Here is an 18,477-nt window from a genome sequence, read left to right on the forward strand (position 1 = left end):
TATTATTTTATATTTTAAATTTATAAAAAAAAACAATTAAAAAAAAAAACAATGGTTTTTATAATGATTTTAAAATAGTGTAAAATTTTACAAAAAATATAAAAAAAATTAAAATTATAAAATAAAATATAAATAAAAATTTTAATTTTAAAAGATAATAATCTTTTGTATTCAATTTTAAAATCTAAAATCTTAAAAATAGTTAATATTTTATTTTTTGGGATATAATGTGGGTTTATAATATTTTATTGTTAAAGAAATTTATACTTTAATAAAGAACCCAATCATATGAGGAAAAGAGAAAAAAATATTAAAAAAAAAATCTTAATCACCACAAATAATTATATTTCTTTTTTTCCTTAGAAGGAAAGAAATATTTTTATTTATTTTATATTTTAAATTCCAATACAATATAAAATAACTCCCTCTGATAATATGAGGTTTATTAAAAAAGAAAAAGATCCAAATTCATTGATTCTTATTTGATATTTATAGAAAAGATTATTAATGTCTTTTAACCTAAAAAATTAAAAATAAAAACTAGATAAAATAATGATAAAAATTAAAAAAATTTTTATGGGGTGGGGTAATATTATATTTTTAAAGAAATAATAATATATTTTTATATTGTTAAAATTTAACAAATAATTAATAAATATATAGAAATATTTCAAAAAAAAGCAGATAAAAATTATAAATAATTTATTTAAATTTATAAATTATACAACTCTTCTTTTGAAGGGGCATAGTATATACTCCCACTACTTGGCACAGTGAATCTTAATATTAAATCCTGTTTACCATCAGTTTTACCAAACATTGATTTTAACATTACTTCAATATTATGGAATTTATTTGTAAAAGCAACAAAAAACAAACCTTTTTCACCTAAAAATAAAAATATTAAATTTGTAAGTTAAATTTTAAATAAATTAAGTGTGATAATTGAATCTATAAAATTACCAGATGCTAAACCATATGGAAGAGATTGTCTTAATATCTTCAACCTTGTGCCATTTTCAACAATTCCAACTCTTGATACATGTGAATTAGCAGGACGATTGGCTGGTGGAATGAAACCACTATCTTTTTTTACTTTTCCTATGGTATCTTGTTGATATTGCACTGATTGTTGTTCCCAATTTTCTAAATGATGTATCCAACGTTGTGCAAAAACATAACTTCCATTTTCATGGGGTTGCCCCTGTGGTATGAGTGTGGTATTTTCTCTATCAACATCAGTTTGTGGATTTCCAGTACCATCGATAAAACCACTTAAATCACGGCTTTCTATTCTTCTAAACCCATGTACCTCTTGCTCGATTCTAATGGTATTCCCAAAATTTTTGATTGTATCTTGTGTTAACTGAAAAGCAACATCAAAACGATCGGAGGAAATGTGAATAAAAAAATCTCTTTGATTAGCATTTGGTAAAAATGAAAGTGTATTTACTGATTTAAGGTCACTTGGAACTGAGATATGTGTTACTTTTTTCCATGCATCAATAGAGAAACATAAAGAACCTGTTACATATGAATCTGGGTATTGTACATTCATTTGATCTAATTGGTCTTGAAATTTTTTTGTTGCACCTTTAAAAAGAATTAAATCATTTGAAAAAATTAATTTAACGTTTGCTTCAATGAAAATTGAATGAAGGGTATGTTTTGATGTTATTGATGATTGGGCCATTTAAAATTTCAATATTATTACAAATTAAATAATTAATTTCTGAAATAAAAAAATAAAAAAATAAAAAAATAAAGAAATATTTTGATTAAATTTATTAAAAGAAGAATATATAAACAATGAAAAAATATTAAAATATTAAAATAAAAAAAAAAAAATAAAAAAATAACAATAATAATAATAATAACAATAATAATAATAATAATAATAATAATAATAATAATAATAATAATAATAATAATAATTATATTTTTTACTATATCTCCCAACAATCATATCTTTTGTTATAAAAAGATAAAAAATAATCTATAAAAAAAAAAAAAATGGACTGTGGTTGATGGGAATTTTTAAATGACATAAGCAATAATTTTCAATTTTATTTTTCCATAATATCTAATAATATTTTTATTTTTTCTGTATACTTTATTAAAACAATTTTTAAATAAAGATCTACTCTTTTAGTAATCCTTTTATTATATATGTCCTATATATTTATTTTAACCATATATGAAATATAAAATGAAAAAGAATTAATTAATCAAAAAAAAAAAAATAAACTCACAGTTTCAATCTAGTGAAACTATATCAAATTAATTAACTTAAAAAAAATAATGTTGTTATATTAACTTTATATATCACTATTATATCATTAGTATTATTAATGTTATTGTTATTATTACTATTTTTATTATAATTATTATTTATTTTATTTAATTGTATAAATTTCTGTAATAAATTTATCTATATTATTTATTTAAATTATTAAAATGTGCTTTTGAAACCTCCATTAATTTGTCGATTGTTTTTTTTGGTTGAGAGAAAACACCTTGAGTTGGCTCACCACATAATGCACATTTTTTATTTTTTTTATTTTGATCCAATGCACATTTTTCACAAAAGAAATGTTTACATTTAGTCATTACTGGGTTATCGTATTGATTTTTACAAATAAAACAAGCAAATGGCAACTCATCAGCAGTCGATGTTGCTGTAGTTGATGATGATGAAGTATCTTTACCTGATTTTTTTGTCTTTTGTTCTTCTTCCCATTCTCTGTCAATTTGCCAACCTGATTTGTAATCAGTACGATCATGTAAAAATTTACATGCATCACCAAAAGTACATTGGCCAGTTTGTTTATAATCTTTACATACATCTGGTTGATAATCGATTCTACTTGATAGTCTAACGTTTGCTATAGTTTTTAATGGGCCAGCTTTAACACCACCACCTTTATAAGAAAGATCAGATTTCTTTTCTGTAAATGTTGAATAGGAACCCATACCACGATAAATTCCATCATCATTGGTTGCTTGTTTTTGCTTTTCAATATCTTCTCTTTTCAAACCTCTTGATGATAAAACAGTGTTTTCATATTCATCCTCTTCATTATGATACTCTGTTGTTGATAATTCCGCTGAATTAATTGATGACCCTGCAACACCTGTTGATCCAAATGAAAATTCATTCTTTTTTTCTTGTTTTGTTGTATATTGATTAATTTTAACTTTTTTTTTATTATTTTTATCGCTATCCTCTTCTTCTGTTTTCTCTTCTTCTTTATCAGTGTTATTATTATTATTATTATTTAACATTTGATCATCAGATCTTTTTCTTATATTATTTCTTTGTTTGGTTGGTTTTTTAAATAAACAATTCGGTTTTTTTTCTTCATTATTATCTATATTATTATCTATATCTTTATTTTCTATATCTATATTATTATTATTATTTATTTCTGTCATTTATGAAATTTATACAATTTAAAATAAATTTTAAATTTAAAAAAAAAAAAAATTATTTATAAAAAAAAAAAAAAAAAAAAAAAAAAAAAAAATATTTTTTTTAAATTAATTAAATAAATTTTAATTATTTTATTTTATTTTATATTATTTTTTTTTTTTTTTTTTTTAATTTAATAATTGTGTTTCATACCTAAAATAGAAAGCCAACAATATAACAGGAACCAAAGAAAAATAAACGTTTAAGAAGCTATTAAAGATTAAAGACAATAGTAATGACACGAAAATTGAAATAAAAGTAACACCAGTATTAATTTCATAGGCATCGCTGTATCCAATAAATGTATCTATACTGTACGCAATTGGCTCCGCACTACTCGAGGTAATCAGTAGGAAATGGCCACTTGATGAAAATTTACTTGTTTTTGGTGGAGCGCTCTTTTTAAAATCAAGTATTGACAATGGCTTTATCAAACCGGTGGAATAATACAACTTTACACCCTTTTTTTTAGACTCTTTTCTTAATTTAGCTGAAAAATAACCAGTAGAAATCCTATACAGTATTGAATGTTCTTTAGACACCAACCCATTATACTTTTTAAAACCCCCTATTGGTATAAAAATACCTCCTTTACCAGGAAGAAAATGTAATAAATAAAAATAAATATAAATAATTAATAAACCTGATATAATTAATATTTCCATATTTATTTATTTTATTTTTATATTTTTATATTTTTATATTTTTATTTTTATTTTTAATAAAATAAAAAAAAATCTTGTTTTTAAAAAAAATATAAAAAAAATAAAATCACAATAAAAATAAAAAAAATAAAAATAAAAAAAAAAATTAAAACTAAAGATCTTGATATTTTAACTTCTTACTTTTTTGTGTATATATGTCGTGGTCAATATGAAATTGAAGTTTATCAACTTAACCCTAACAATTTTTGTAATATTGTAATTTTTAATGATTTAATATATTCAACACTTTTCTTTTGTCCATTTTTACCTATTTAATCGATTTAAAAATAAATTTAAATATTAAAATAAAGAAAAAAAAAAAAACAATATTTAAATTTAAATTAAATTAATATTATAATGGTGGTGGTTTTTTTGTGTTTATTTTTTTAATTTTTTTTTTTTATTATAAATTTATATATATAATAAGTAATTATAATTTTGATTTTTTTTTTATTATAAATTATTTTATGATAAAAAAAAAAAAAAATATTGTAATTATAAAAAAAAAAAAAACTTATATATTTAAAAGAAATGAACAACAATATAGAAAAGGAACAACCAATTATATTAAAAAGAAAAAGAGAAAATTTCGAAGATGAAAATAATTATCAAAATAAATTAAATAAATATTTTAATTTAGTGTGGAAAAATATTTATTTAAGGAAGTTAATACTATACTATTTGAAGGTTTACAACATATTTTTTGGCATCAGAACATTTGACTCGGTAGAGTCGTTGCTGAAATTCAAAAACAAGGAATATCTAAGCCAAGTAATTATCGATAACAGCATCAAGAAAGACATGGTCCGAACTAATGCCAAAATACCCAGCTGGATACAACTTATTCATATACCATCGTATTACGACCAGTCCATTTTGAAGGATGCCTACAATCTTCATACTCTTTGTATTTACGGTAACGAATGCACTATAGAGATCCCACCAAACACATTACCAGCCTCCATTACAGACCTAAAGCTCTATGGATACACTTTTGAAATACTTCAAGATGTTTTACCAAAAAATTTAAAAAAGTTTTCGTACAGCGTCAGAAATAACAACACAATTACCGAAAACTCTTTACCAGACTCGTTGCTGGAGCTTACCTTTCATTTACAAATTATAAATGACCAATTCCCAATCAAGAGAGGATTTTTACCCAAAGGCTTGCTTACCCTAAACTTTGACAGTATTTTCGACCTGGAACTTCCAAATGACTTTGAATTGCCACCATCCTTGACCTCTTTAAACATCAAGTGCAAAGAGCTTAACTTCAAACTGCCACCAACGCTAAAGATATTGACACTAAGGGTCTATAGATCGTTTATTAAAGAGAATGCACTGCCATCATCCCTCGAACACCTTTCAATTTCGACGCTAATAATAAATGACCAGATATACCATTACCAACAACTATCACACAAACTAATTACAAGCAACATAACATCACTCGTACTCGGTAATAACACACCCATCATTGATAAATTTGGTATTTCAATTCTTCCAAAATGTTTGAAAAGCTTATCATTTCGTAATTGCAATGAAAGATTGCTACCATGGCTTCTACCGAAAGGTCTCGTAAATCTTAATTTCCAAAGTACCTTTGCATCATTTGATAACGCTGGTTACCCTCTTATAGAAGACAACATATTCCCAAACTCGTTAAAATACATTAACTTTGGCGCTTCTTATAACCAACCAATTGGTATAAACGTTTTACCAAGGTCTGGTAACCTTAAAACTGTTATTTTCGGGTGCTGCTTCAGTCAAATTATACATCCAGATTCGATTCCATCCAGTGTAGAACTACTTGTAATAAAAAATTCAAACTATGAACACCCAATAGTGTTGTCAAATAACCCAAAGACCCTTATTAAATGCGAAAACATAAACAGATACATAAAGCAATTTGAACATACCCCAGAACAATTAGAAGCATTGGCACTACCAGTATTCTTCAATGCCCAGCTATCGTGTCTATCTCTACAGAACTTTGTAAATTTAAAGAAACTAATATTTGACTTTGAATTTAACCAAGAAATATTAGAAAAAGACTTACCTTTAAACAATAGAATACAGACTTTAGAACTGGGCAAAGAGTTTAACAAGGTTTTATATTTAGATTATTTTAAGAATTTGGAATGCCTGATCATCAATGGTGCGAACCCAACACTTCAAACCACAATTACAACACTTCAAAATAACGATGATGAAAATGGCGATGTGGGTGAAACTAAAACATACAACTTTTACAGCTTGAAGGTAATTGAAGTTACAATTGACACAAGTACAAAATTCCTTGATAATTTAGACCCCATGTACTACCAGTTTATTAAACTAATCAAAAAACATAACAGCAAACTTAAATATAAATAAATCACTAAAAAGATTGACTATTTTGGTAATACAATCATATAATTGTATTAATTTTATTTTATTTTAAAAAAAAATATTTTTTTTTTAATTTTTTTTAATTTTTTTTTAATTTTTTTTTTAATTTATTTTCATAAAATAATGATCATCACAATTATATAAATAAAAATAAAAATATTAAAATACAATTATAACATTAAATAGCAAAAATAACAATATAAACAATATTTTAATTTAAAATGAAAATTTTAAATTTTATATTTATTATTACCATAGTATTTTTTAAAATATACTTTAATAATGGACAAAAAGTATATGGTGATATAATAGAAGATAAAATTGCGGAAGAACCTGGTGGAATGCCTACAAATATTCAAGTTATATTAATTGGTTTTGACTCTAATGGCGCATACGAATATAGTTTGCCACCAGATTCACTCTATCAAATATTAACAGAATCATATCCAATTCATTATTCACATTCAATCGAAAAATCAAACTATTTAAAAAATGATGAAGAAGAAGAAGAAAACACCAATAATAATAATAATAATAATAATAACAATAATGAAGATATTTTAAATATTTTAAATAAAAGATTAATAACTCATTACGATTTAAAATATAATATTGTCAATGCACCAAAAGAAACATTAGAAAGGTACGAACAATTATTACAACTTCATATGAAACCATTATCAGAAACCAATCAAGAATCTTCATTTGATGGTGAAACCCATCTTGTTCCAATTGAAGGTATCGAAACATTTATAGAGAATGAAATTAATAAAACTCCAAAAAATACACGTGACTATACTGTTGTACTTGTTAATCCAAATAAAGATCGTGTTTTGAAAGAATATCAAGTTCAAAACCCAAAAGATAGAACACCCTCAAATATATTTAAATATCAATTCACTATGGATAACAGAGATGTAATTTCACCAGTTTGGGTTGGCTCTGGACGTTTTGTTGTTGTAGATTTATCTGCAGGTCCTTTGAAATATGGTACAACTTTACACAAATCCTCTGACGAACTAATTTCTGAAGGCTCTATTGACTATGACTCAATACCAAGATTAGTTGAATACTTTTTAGGTAGAGGTTATAGTGGTACTAGTTTACAAGGCGCCTCACCAGTAAGTAATCAAAACTATATTAATAAAACTATATACCACCATACACACTCACAAATGAGCATTATACTCACTTACTTTTACTTTATAACCATATTAAATTTTAGATTGAAATTGCTGCACATATCTCAACTATTATCATCAATTGTATTCAAAATGTATTTTTATTTGACACTAAATATGACTATATACCATTATTTCAAAAAATTTTAATACCAATATTAATATTTAAAGATACTGATGAAATCAAAATTCAAGATCAACTAATGGACTTAAATTTAATTAAAAGTGAAGCAAAAAGACTATTCCCATTTTCAGAAGTTAATTTTGTAGTTGCTGAACATTCATTGCATGAACATAAACATATCTCGATGGCATTTTCAAAATCAATTAAATCACACACCAGCTTTGAAATGGATCCAAAGACTGGACTTTTTACAAACATTATCAAATCCTATATTGACAGTAAAGAACTTTTATTACGTTTAAAAACTGAAGATGACATTTTAGCCGCTGGTCTCATTGGATCTGAAACCACTCAAATTCCAGAGAGTTTACAAAAATCAAAAAGAAATACACCTTCTCAAAAATCAAAAATTTTACCAATTTATATGTTTTCATTATTAAAGTCACCATCGAATTTATTATTAGATAAATATTATTTACATTCAAGGTAATATTGTTATCTTTATTATTAAACTATTAAAATTTTATAATGATTGTAATTACTAACTCCCTATTATTTTAAACCATAGTGACCAAGATGCAATTGTTGTATTACAAACCAATCATTCATTTAATAGTACACTCTATAAAGGTAATAAACAAGTCGAAGTTAATTCATTAACCACTACCAATAGAAACATTATAGCTGGCATTGCTGAATCACAAGGTTTAATGGGGCCAACTATAAAATACAGTGAAGCACATGGAAGATTAATTAATAATTTCCTTTGGGGATTTGGTCACCATCCATTCGGTTTCTTTAGCTCCAACAACAGCAGAATCTCTCAAATTTTCATTGATGGTATCATAAGAAATACTATTATCACCAGTGTTCAGTCATCAGAGATCAATTTAAAGTCTGCTTTTGATAGGGTATCTGAATTTACACAAAAATATCTTTTGGACTCTTTAGGTTTCGAAATAAAAGATACCTCTTTATCACATGGTAACTTTTTAATTGATAGATTATATCACGCACCACCAAACAAATTACCAATTTTAAAATCAATAGTTGCCAGATTACATGACGATTTAGATAAAATTACATTTGAAATTAAAAATCAAATTGTTTTAATACCATCATTTTTATCAATAAATAAAGAGTTAAACAAGTAAGTACTAGTATAATTATATAACATCATCATCATAAATATAAATTTCACCACTAACACCTATTTGAATTACTATTATACAAAAAATAGATTCCAAAGAGATAAAATTTCACAAGATTTAGTATTAATTGCCACCCAAGTAAGCGGATTTTTAGATTATGTTGAAAAAGAAATTTCCAACGTCGAAAATCAATTACTTTGTTGTGCCATCACAAGAGGATCAAGTAAGGTTAGCTCCACTAATAGAAATCTTAGTATACTAATTTTAGTATTTGCTGCTTTAGTAACTGTTATTTTATATAGAATATCTCAAAATCAATCAACAAAGAAAAAACCATTATTGATTAATAGAAGAGGCAATCTAAATAAAAAATAATAAAATAAATTATATATATTTATAAAACAAATATTTTTCGTATTTTTTTTTTTATAAATTACAAAAATAATGAAAAACGAAAAGTATAAAAACACAAATAGAAAACACTAATAAATAAGGAAAAAATGAAAATATGAATTTTTTAAATAAAAAGAGTGACTTTTTTCTTAAAAAGGTTTTTTTTTTTTTTTTTTTTTTTTTTGTGGTTTCACACAATTTTATTTTAATTAAATATTATTGTTATTAAAAATAAATTGTTTAGGCAACGTGTGGGACGTTTTGGGTGTTGTAACCTTTCTTTTTACCGAAACCAACGACAACGTTGACGTAACGTCTGTTGTATAACATTCTCTTTTTAGCACGACCAACTTTTGGTTTTCTTTTTTCTTCTTTGTCTTTCTTTGGAGTAGCGTTTCTGACTTTACCAGCACGATTTAAACCACCATGAACTTTACCTATAATCCGTCAAAAAAATAAATAGAGTTAATAAATTATTTCTTTTTTCCTTTATTATTTTTTTTTAAAAAAATTATAAACATCAATTTCTTTTTTTTGATAATGAATGAACAAATTGAAATTTTGGTGTAAATAAATAATAGACATTGATTTGATTAGCTTCGAAAAAAAAAATAATGCTGTTTTTGATGATCCTCTAAAATCCCATTCTGTGGTTGGTTTATGATTTATAATAATAATTTTTTTTTTTCCTGTATTTATTTTTTTTGAAAGCTACAATTTTTTTTTTTCCACTCGTTTTTTTTTTTTTTTTTTTTTCGTAATTTTTTATTTATTTCTATTTGACAACCATCTTTTTTTTTTTTCCTTAATCAATTATGTCCTATTTATTTACTCTTCATTCTTTTTCATTTGTGTGTTGAATTTATGTTTATATTTTTTTTAAAAAAAAAAATCAAAAAAGTAAGATAGTCTATGTACCCATTGTGTGTTATATATGTTACTATACGTTGTAAAATAAAAGGAAAGAAAAAAAAAGAAAAAAAAAAAAAAAAAATTAAAATTTTTTTAAAAAAAAAAAAAAAAAAAAAAATTGAGCGAAAAAAAATTTAGTGATTTTTTCTCTTGAGAAATTTTTACATAAACAAAAATGCCTGTATGTAAAACCTGTGTAAAATGATTATATGAGAAAAAAAAAAAAAACTTTTTTTGGTTATTTTTAATTAAAATTTAAATGTTATAATTATAGTTTATTATGTCTTTTTTATTTTTATTTTTATTTTTTAAAAAATTTTAACCATCATGATTAATTAATTTTAGTTATAAATAAATAAATAAATAAATTGATTGGTTATAATTATTTATTTATATTCATATATTATGTTTAATACAAAATTATCTTTTTTTCTTTTTTTTTTCTATTTTTTTTTTATTAATTTTTTATTATTTTTGTTTCTATTTCCTATTCCCTATTTTATTTTTTGTAATCTTATTTATGTGATATATTACTTGTCGTTTTTTTTTTTTTTTTTTTTTTTGAAATTAAAATTTTTTTTTTTTGACATTTTTTTTTTTTTTTTGTTAAATTTATCAAACATATGAAATAATAATGATAAAATTTAAAACAATGTTGCAAAAAATGCTAAGAAATAAATAAAATAATTATAACTTTTTTAAATTTTGTTTTGTTTTGTTTTTTTTTTTTTTATTTATTTTTTTTTTTTTTTAAAATTTTAAAAATTTAATTTTTTTTTTTTTCATAAATAAATAAATAAATATTTGGAATTCAAATTTTGTAAATCGTATTAAAGTTAGTTTTTTGGAAAATCATAATTCAATTGTTATGATTAAATTAATAAATAGAGGAAATTTTAAATTATTGAATAATAATAATAATAATATTTTTAAATATATTTTTAATAGAATGTCAAATAAACAACCATTAGATGACCGTAGCCAAAGAATAGTTTGGGTGGATTTAGAAATGACAGGTTTGGATATTACCAAAGATTGTATATTGGAAATGGCTTGTATTATTACTGATTCAGAATTAAATATTATTGAGAAAGGACCAGAACTCGTAATTCACAGATCTAATGAGGTTTTAGAATCAATGAATTCATGGTGCATTGATCATCATGGTAAAGTAAGTATAATATTAAAAAAAAAAAAACAAAAAAAAAAAAAAAAAAAAGGTAAAGCTATAAAGAATATCATATTCTAATAAATATTACTATTTTATTTTTTAGTCAGGTTTAACAGATAGAGTCAAAAACTCAAAAATAACAATTGAAGAAGCACAATTGGAAATGTTTAATTTTATTGAAAAACATGTTGGTAAAGAGCAGGCACCATTGGCAGGTAATTCAGTTTATCAAGATAGAAAATTCTTAGAGAAGGAGATGCCATTATTTAACAACCATTTACACTACAGAATTATAGATGTATCTTCCATTAAGGAATTGGCAAGAAGATGGTACCCCACAGAATTAAAAAAAGCACCTAAAAAAGAAGGTAGTCATCGTGCTTTAAAAGATATCGAAGAAAGTATTGAAGAGTTAAAATTTTATCGTACTGCCTTCTTTAAATAAATAAAAAATAAACATAAAACATAACAATTATTATTTTTTTTTTTGTAGTTTTTTAATTTCAATTTAAAAGTTTTTTTATTTTATTATTATAGTTGTTAAATAATATGCTCTTTTGATAGTTTGTATGTAACATAAGGGCTCTGTTTACTTTCCACATCTTTTTTTAATATTACCATATCTTTTTAAAAACTGACAATATCTTTCAAAATAAAATTGATGAAAATGGTCTACTTTACTATGGTGTATAGAAAGAGGATAGATTTTATGTTAGTATATTGAATTTCGTTTGAACCATTGAATAGATATGAAATGGTGGTATTATTATATTTACATAAACTCTGTTAATTTAACATGCCATGGAAGGAATCCTGAAAATAATTGTTTGTCACTAAAATCTAATGCTACTTCGGGTTCAAAATTAATACCGCCAATATAATCTATATAAATATAAGAAAATAAATGAATATTAGACACTTAAAACTACTACTACTACTACAAATAGGTGATGATGATAGTTGATAACATACTTGGTAAGTTTGAATTTACAAAAGATTCATTTAATTCTAAATTTTGATTGGTTTTGGATTGCTTAATATACTTTTTGGTAATATTGATTAATTCCTGTTTTCCATCATCTACAGTAGCAACACTTAATGTTAAAACTCTGTTCTTTATTTTGTTGTTTTTATTGATATCATTATTATTATTATTATCATTATCACTATTGATATTTTTATTATTGTTTAACCATTTGAAGCTATATATTATATCATTGTTAAAATTATTAAATGGTTTTATATTGTTATCTAAAATATTTTGAAATGTTGAGATATTCTTTTTTAAAGAACCGTGGTTATCTAAAATTGTAATTCTATTAACACCAATTATATGAGACCATATTATAATTTCAGATAGTTTATTGTAAAAGCTTAAAGTGTCTTGGTTGCTTTGAATAGATTTGCTTTGATCTTTATGATTTAAAATGAGTGCCAAATGTTTTGGTATTTTTGTGTTATCATCATTATTATTATGATTTTTACTATTATTATTATTATTATTATTATTATTTATTATTATACTAGAGTTTATAAATTCTATATAGTCTTTGGGTGATTTAATATATAAATACATAAAAAATTGTGAAATTATATTTCTAATTTTATAACTAATCAATTGATAATAAAAATTTAAAATTTTTATTAATACAAATAGTCGAAATGTTATATTATATATTAAATATCCTAGTATTCTATACATTTTATTTATATTTATTTATTTTTATTTATATTTATAGTTTTTTATTTTAGGGGGTGGGGTTTATGTTGTGGGAGTAGTAATATTATAATATTATTATTGTTATTGTTATTGTTGTTATTATTAATATTACTATATTTGTTTTATTATAAATGGAGAAAAGTAAAGGTACAATTATTTGATTTTATAAATGTTATAAAATATTATTTCTATTTAGTTTGTCCTTAAAGAAAATATATAATTTCTTTATGATTATTGTTTAACTATATTATGTAATATTGAGATAAACATAACATATGTGTAGTAATATGATATATAATTAAATATTTGTTATATTAATAACTTAAATTTAATTATTTATTTGTGGATGTGACTCATCTACGTAGATTCGTTTTAAAAAATTAATTTTTTTTTTTATTTTTATTTTTTAAATTTTATAATTTTTTTTTAATTTTTCGAAAAAAAAAAAATAAAAAAAAAAAAAAAATAATAAAAAATAAAAAAAAATAGTAGGGGGATATTTCTTTTTTGTAAATCAAAGAAAAAAAAAAAAAAAAAAAAAAAACAAAGAAAAAAAAAAAAAAAAAAGAATCCAAATTTTTTTTTAAAATGTAGTGGTTTAGTGAACCTCTTAAAATAAAATCATCAAAAAAAAAAAAGTAATAAATTAATAAAGATAAAAATAAACACCATATCTATTAATATAAACAACAAGTTTGGACTTTATACCAAATTAAAATTACCAATTCCATGAATTTACTCATATAAATTTTTAAAAATTTTTTTTTTAAAATATTTTTTAATTTTTTTTTAATTTAATTTTTTTATTTTCATTTTTGGATCAAATTAAATAAATAAATAAATAAGTAAATAATAATTGTGCATAGTTTTTTATTTTATTATTTTTTTATTGTTTTATTTTTTATTTTTTTTTTAAAAATGGAAAATTATATTAAAAATACATTAGAATTACTTGATATTGAAAAAGAATCAGAAGTAAATGAATCGATTGAAAATTTTTCAACATTATCGAATAAACAATTAGAATTAAAAGGTGTAACAATTAAAAAGGTTAGAATCGATTCGATTTCTAGTGGTTTAGGAGGTAGATCATTGTTAAAGTTTGTTCCACCAGAATACACAAATTCTTCAACCAATAATGCAAATAAAGATAATAGTGGTGCAAATAATACAAATAATGATGACCGTTTACCAAATGAATTACCACCACATAAATTTACCCCGGGTGATATAGTTGGTATTAGAGGTTCAAAGTCTAAACCGGGTACAAATCATTTGGTAACTGGTGTTGTATATAAAGTAGACTCTTTAAAGTTGGTTGTGGCTGTGGATGATCTAGATTCATCAGATAAGGAGGGACAGTTAAGTGCAAGTGCATTATTAGACGATCAATATGATTCAATGTTATTTGCAATCGATAAGCTCGCCAATGATGTAACCTACAAAAAGATAAAGGAGGCTTTGGAAAAGTTAAAATCTAGTTACCATGGTGAAAGTGGCCAATACAGTGATAATAGGGTCGTAGATATATTATTCAATGGAGCAAAACCAACATTCAATGATCATTCAGCAATCATAAAATCATTTAAACCAATTTCACAATCATTAAACCAATCACAACTGGATGCAATTAAATTCTCATTGTCATCAAACGATTTAGCTTTGATTCATGGTCCCCCAGGTACTGGTAAAACAACAACAGTAGTCGAATTTATAGTTCAATTAGTAAAGAGTGGTAAAAGAGTATTGGCATGTGGCCCATCAAATCTTTCAGTGGACAATATTTTAGAAAAGCTTTTAGAGTATAAACAGCGTTATCCAGATCAATGTTCAATGATTAATCCAACTAGAATCGGTCATCCAACTAGAATTCTTCCACAATTATTAAAGCACACATTAGACCACAAAACAAAAAATGGTGAAAATGCTCAGGTTATTAGAGATTTAAGACAAGAGATTTCAGATTTAACAAAGAAAATTAAAACTTTTAAATTACCATCAGAAAGAAAATCAACCCAATCACAGATTAAACAGCTACGTATTGACTTAAGACACCGTGAAAAATCATTGGTTGAACAGGTTATTAAAAGTTCAAATATTATTTTATCTACAAATACTGGTGCATCAGATTCATCTATAAGAGGTAATGATGATTTCGATTGGGTAGTAATTGATGAATCTGCTCAAGCATTGGAGGCAAGTTGTTGGATACCAATTCAAAAAGGTTACAAATTATTATTAGCTGGTGATCATCAACAATTACCACCAACTATTCACTCTATGGAGGCTGCAAATAAGGGTTTATCAGTGACATTGTTTGAACGTATTATTAAAACATATGGCGATCAAGTTTCAAGATTATTAAATGTTCAATATCGTATGAATCGTAGAATTATGGAATGGTCATCAAAGGAATTTTATGAATCTAAAATGATTGCCGATAGTTCAGTAGCCAATCACTTGTTGGTAAGCAATGGTGATAAAATAAGAAGCACATTAACTACAACCTCCCCATTGTTATTAATTGATACAAGCGGTTGTGATATGGAAGAGAGTCAAGATGATGAGGGTGAGTCCAAGTTTAATCAAGGTGAAGTTTCAGTAGTAAAAAGACATATCGAAAAATTGGTTGAGTGTAATGTATCACCAAATAACATTGGTGTTATCACACCTTATAATGGTCAAGTTAAGCTATTAAAATCTCATCTTTCAAAGTCTTACCCAAAGATGGAAATTGGCACAGTTGATGGTTTTCAAGGTAGAGAAAAAGATGTAATTATTATATCTATGGTCCGTTCAAATAGTTTTGCTCCACACAAAGTTGGTTTCCTTTCAGAAGATAGAAGAACAAATGTAGCTATTACTCGTGCTAGAAAACATGTTACCGTTGTTTGTGATATCGATACAGTCTCATCACACGAACCTTTGAAAAGAATGGTAAATTATTTTAGAGAAAATGGGTTATTTAGATCAGCTTTAGAGTATACAGAGCCAGAGTTTCTTGCAAGCGACGATGATATATGGGATGAAAATCTAAAAGGTGATCAAGATGATAATAACATCACATCGGAAAACAAGGACGAATCTAAAAAGCAACACGATTTAGGTAAAAAATCAAAAGCTGAATTATATAGAGAAAAAAAGAATAAAAAACAACAGGATGATAAAGAAAAACAACATATGAAAGATCAAAATATAAATATAAAAGAAAAAGAGAAATTAATAGCTCATTTAGATTCAATTGTAAATACATTTATAAATTCATCATTACCATCACATAGTTTCCCATCAACACTTTCGTCATTGGAAAGATTGGTTGTGCACGAGTTAGCAGAGAAATATAAACTAAATCATGAAAGTATAGGCGAAGGTGAGAATAGAATAATAACAATTTCGAAAAAACCAAAACAACTTCAACAACAACAGCAACAAACAGATAGCAAAGATGATAGTGATAATGAACAGGACAATGAAGAGGATTATCAAGAGGAAGGTGATGAGGAAGAAGATGGTACAACAAAAACCACAACAGCAGGCCCAGTAAATAAATCAAAGAAAAAGAAAAAGAAATCAAAGAAGCCAGCTACCACTAATAACCAACCATCAAAACCAACAGAATCATCTAAAAAGAAACCTGTAGAGAAAAAATCAGCTGATCAATTATTAAAAGAATTTGAGGCCATCCAAATTAAAGAAGTTAATCTTAGTATTTGTGGATTTAAAAATTGTGGTAAAAATGTAGAAGTATTGGGTAGGGTATGTCAATTTTGTTCCCATAAGTTTTGCACTCAGCATTTCCTATATGAAATTCATGGATGTGGTGATAGAGCAAAGGCAAAGGCAAGAGAGGATTGGTTCAAGCAACATGCCGATGCAAAAAAGAACGTGGTTGCTCATGAAAAATTACAAAAATCTATAAATGATCAAGCTAGTTCAAGAAAAAAGAAAACCCCATCAAAAAAATAATAAATATACAATTAAATATATTTTTGATTTTAAAATTTTAATTTTAAGTTTTTTTTATTTATTACATTTTTATTTATTGTTTTATGTTTATAGTTTTATTTGTACAAAGTATGTATTATTTTATTGTATTGCTTTTAATGAGTAGGTGAGCAACAGGATAGTAAAGTTTTTAATTGATTTTGAATTATTTCATTTGTTTGTTGGAGGAGTTGGTTTCTATTTGCCAATAGTTCTTTACTATTCTTAAGTCTTGAGGTATCTTCCATTAGTTGGGTGAGCGATGTTGTTGCTTTGGCACCTAAATTTTCAAGTTCTTGTAATTCTTTTCTTAGTTTTTTATTTTCGTTTATTAATATTTCTCTTTCTCTTTCCATTCTTTCAATTTTAGTTACCAGGGAGCGTAAGCTAAATGAAATTGATGCTGTATTGTTTGTTTCGTCAGCACAGTTAAAATCAAAAAGAGCTTGGCTTCTCTTTCTCTTTCCATTGTCATTTGCATTATCATATTGTTCTTGTTGGTTGTTTAAAGATTGTTGTTGAGAAAGGTTGGAATGATATTGACTATTATTACTATTGTTGTTTGTGTTGTTATTGGAGCTATTTGGGTTATTGGGGTTGTTGGAGTTATTAGGGTTGCTGGTGTTGCCATTAAAGTTTGAAAGATTAGAGTAGGATTGGCTATGATTTGAGTTGTTTAAGCTACCAGAGTTGGAATTGGAGCTGCTTGAGTTATTGTTATTACCTGGTATTTGAGATGAAAACATTGGGTGTATATTGTTTGTGTTGTTACTGTTTAGTTGTTGATAGTTTTGTAGAGGCGTTGATGCAGTTTGGTTTCCAACAGTGTATTGCAAAAATATTTTTTCATTATTTTTATTATATAAATGTTGTTGTGTTTGGATTGGGGTTGGTTGATTTTTTTGTTTTTCTTCTACTGGTTGAGTTCTTTTTCTTCCTCTATTTGAAGATTGGTTTGATAAATTGTTATAGTTGCTATTATTATTATTATTGTTATTACCATTGTTATTATTGCTATTATTGTTATTGTTATTAATACTATTGCTGTTATTTTGCGCTGCAGTCGAATTATTTGATACTGAGGGCGATGGAACACCATTGTTTAGGTTATTAGAAGAGCTGTTTTTGGGTAAAACAATTAAGTTGGATGAGTGGGGTGAATGATTATTACTATTATTGCCATTGCTATTATTATTATTATTGCTATTATTATTTGCCATTTGGTGAAGTCTATTTGGTATATATTGTTGATCATCTGCATCAATTGGAATTGG

The 18,477-nt window shown here is 24.6% G+C and overlaps 10 protein-coding genes across 10 annotated transcripts; 4 read left to right on the top strand and 6 right to left on the bottom strand.

The window, feature by feature from the left end:
- Positions 1-712: 712 nt before the first annotated feature.
- Positions 713-1,693, bottom strand: DICPUDRAFT_153747 (uncharacterized protein; the record flags this gene model as incomplete). Its single annotated transcript, XM_003289338.1, has 2 exons — positions 713-888; positions 964-1,693. 2 exons carry the CDS (start codon positions 1,691-1,693, stop codon positions 713-715), a joined length of 906 nt encoding a protein of 301 aa, XP_003289386.1.
- Positions 1,694-2,436: 743 nt separating this feature from the next.
- On the bottom strand, positions 2,437-3,435 carry DICPUDRAFT_80146 (uncharacterized protein; the record flags this gene model as incomplete). Its single annotated transcript, XM_003289339.1, has 1 exon — positions 2,437-3,435. The coding sequence occupies one exon, from the start codon at positions 3,433-3,435 to the stop codon at positions 2,437-2,439; it is 999 nt and encodes a 332-aa protein (XP_003289387.1).
- A 165-nt stretch (positions 3,436-3,600) lies between these two features.
- Positions 3,601-4,137, bottom strand: DICPUDRAFT_80147 (uncharacterized protein; the record flags this gene model as incomplete). The annotated part of the gene is made up of 1 exon (XM_003289340.1): positions 3,601-4,137. One exon carries the CDS (start codon positions 4,135-4,137, stop codon positions 3,601-3,603), a length of 537 nt encoding a protein of 178 aa, XP_003289388.1.
- A 478-nt stretch (positions 4,138-4,615) lies between these two features.
- DICPUDRAFT_92282 (uncharacterized protein) lies at positions 4,616-6,617 on the top strand. Its single transcript, XM_003289330.1, has one exon. The coding sequence runs from the start codon at positions 4,708-4,710 to the stop codon at positions 6,550-6,552; it is 1,845 nt and encodes a 614-aa protein (XP_003289378.1). The 5' UTR covers positions 4,616-4,707; the 3' UTR covers positions 6,553-6,617.
- A 291-nt stretch (positions 6,618-6,908) lies between these two features.
- Positions 6,909-9,546, top strand: DICPUDRAFT_94882 (uncharacterized protein; the record flags this gene model as incomplete). The annotated part of the gene is made up of 4 exons (XM_003289331.1): positions 6,909-7,688; positions 7,793-8,358; positions 8,441-9,022; positions 9,113-9,546. 4 exons carry the CDS (start codon positions 6,909-6,911, stop codon positions 9,396-9,398), a joined length of 2,214 nt encoding a protein of 737 aa, XP_003289379.1. The 3' UTR covers positions 9,399-9,546.
- Positions 9,547-9,656: 110 nt separating this feature from the next.
- Positions 9,657-9,857, bottom strand: DICPUDRAFT_35633 (uncharacterized protein; the record flags this gene model as incomplete). Its single annotated transcript, XM_003289341.1, has 1 exon — positions 9,657-9,857. A coding segment is annotated over one exon (201 nt), but the record flags the coding sequence as incomplete, so codon positions are not given.
- Positions 9,858-11,277: 1,420 nt separating this feature from the next.
- Positions 11,278-12,004, top strand: DICPUDRAFT_56059 (uncharacterized protein; the record flags this gene model as incomplete). The annotated part of the gene is made up of 2 exons (XM_003289332.1): positions 11,278-11,499; positions 11,603-12,004. The coding sequence occupies 2 exons, from the start codon at positions 11,278-11,280 to the stop codon at positions 11,942-11,944; spliced, it is 564 nt and encodes a 187-aa protein (XP_003289380.1). The 3' UTR covers positions 11,945-12,004.
- Positions 12,005-12,088: 84 nt separating this feature from the next.
- On the bottom strand, positions 12,089-13,201 carry DICPUDRAFT_88482 (uncharacterized protein; the record flags this gene model as incomplete). The annotated part of the gene is made up of 3 exons (XM_003289342.1): positions 12,089-12,179; positions 12,276-12,381; positions 12,472-13,201. The coding sequence occupies 3 exons, from the start codon at positions 13,199-13,201 to the stop codon at positions 12,089-12,091; spliced, it is 927 nt and encodes a 308-aa protein (XP_003289390.1).
- Positions 13,202-14,066: 865 nt separating this feature from the next.
- DICPUDRAFT_98341 (uncharacterized protein) lies at positions 14,067-17,216 on the top strand. Its single transcript, XM_003289333.1, has 4 exons — positions 14,067-14,726; positions 15,021-15,385; positions 15,632-15,933; positions 16,189-17,216. The coding sequence occupies exons 1-4, from the start codon at positions 14,138-14,140 to the stop codon at positions 17,183-17,185; spliced, it is 2,253 nt and encodes a 750-aa protein (XP_003289381.1). The 5' UTR covers positions 14,067-14,137; the 3' UTR covers positions 17,186-17,216.
- Positions 17,217-17,319: 103 nt separating this feature from the next.
- DICPUDRAFT_153755 (uncharacterized protein) lies at positions 17,320-18,423 on the bottom strand (the record flags this gene model as incomplete). The annotated part of the gene is made up of 1 exon (XM_003289343.1): positions 17,320-18,423. The coding sequence occupies one exon, from the start codon at positions 18,421-18,423 to the stop codon at positions 17,320-17,322; it is 1,104 nt and encodes a 367-aa protein (XP_003289391.1).
- Positions 18,424-18,477: the final 54 nt, after the last annotated feature.

The sequence above is a fragment of the Dictyostelium purpureum genome (assembly GCF_000190715.1).
Source record: "Dictyostelium purpureum unplaced genomic scaffold DICPUscaffold_172, whole genome shotgun sequence".
NCBI classification, from domain to species: Eukaryota; Evosea; class Eumycetozoa; order Dictyosteliales; family Dictyosteliaceae; genus Dictyostelium; species Dictyostelium purpureum.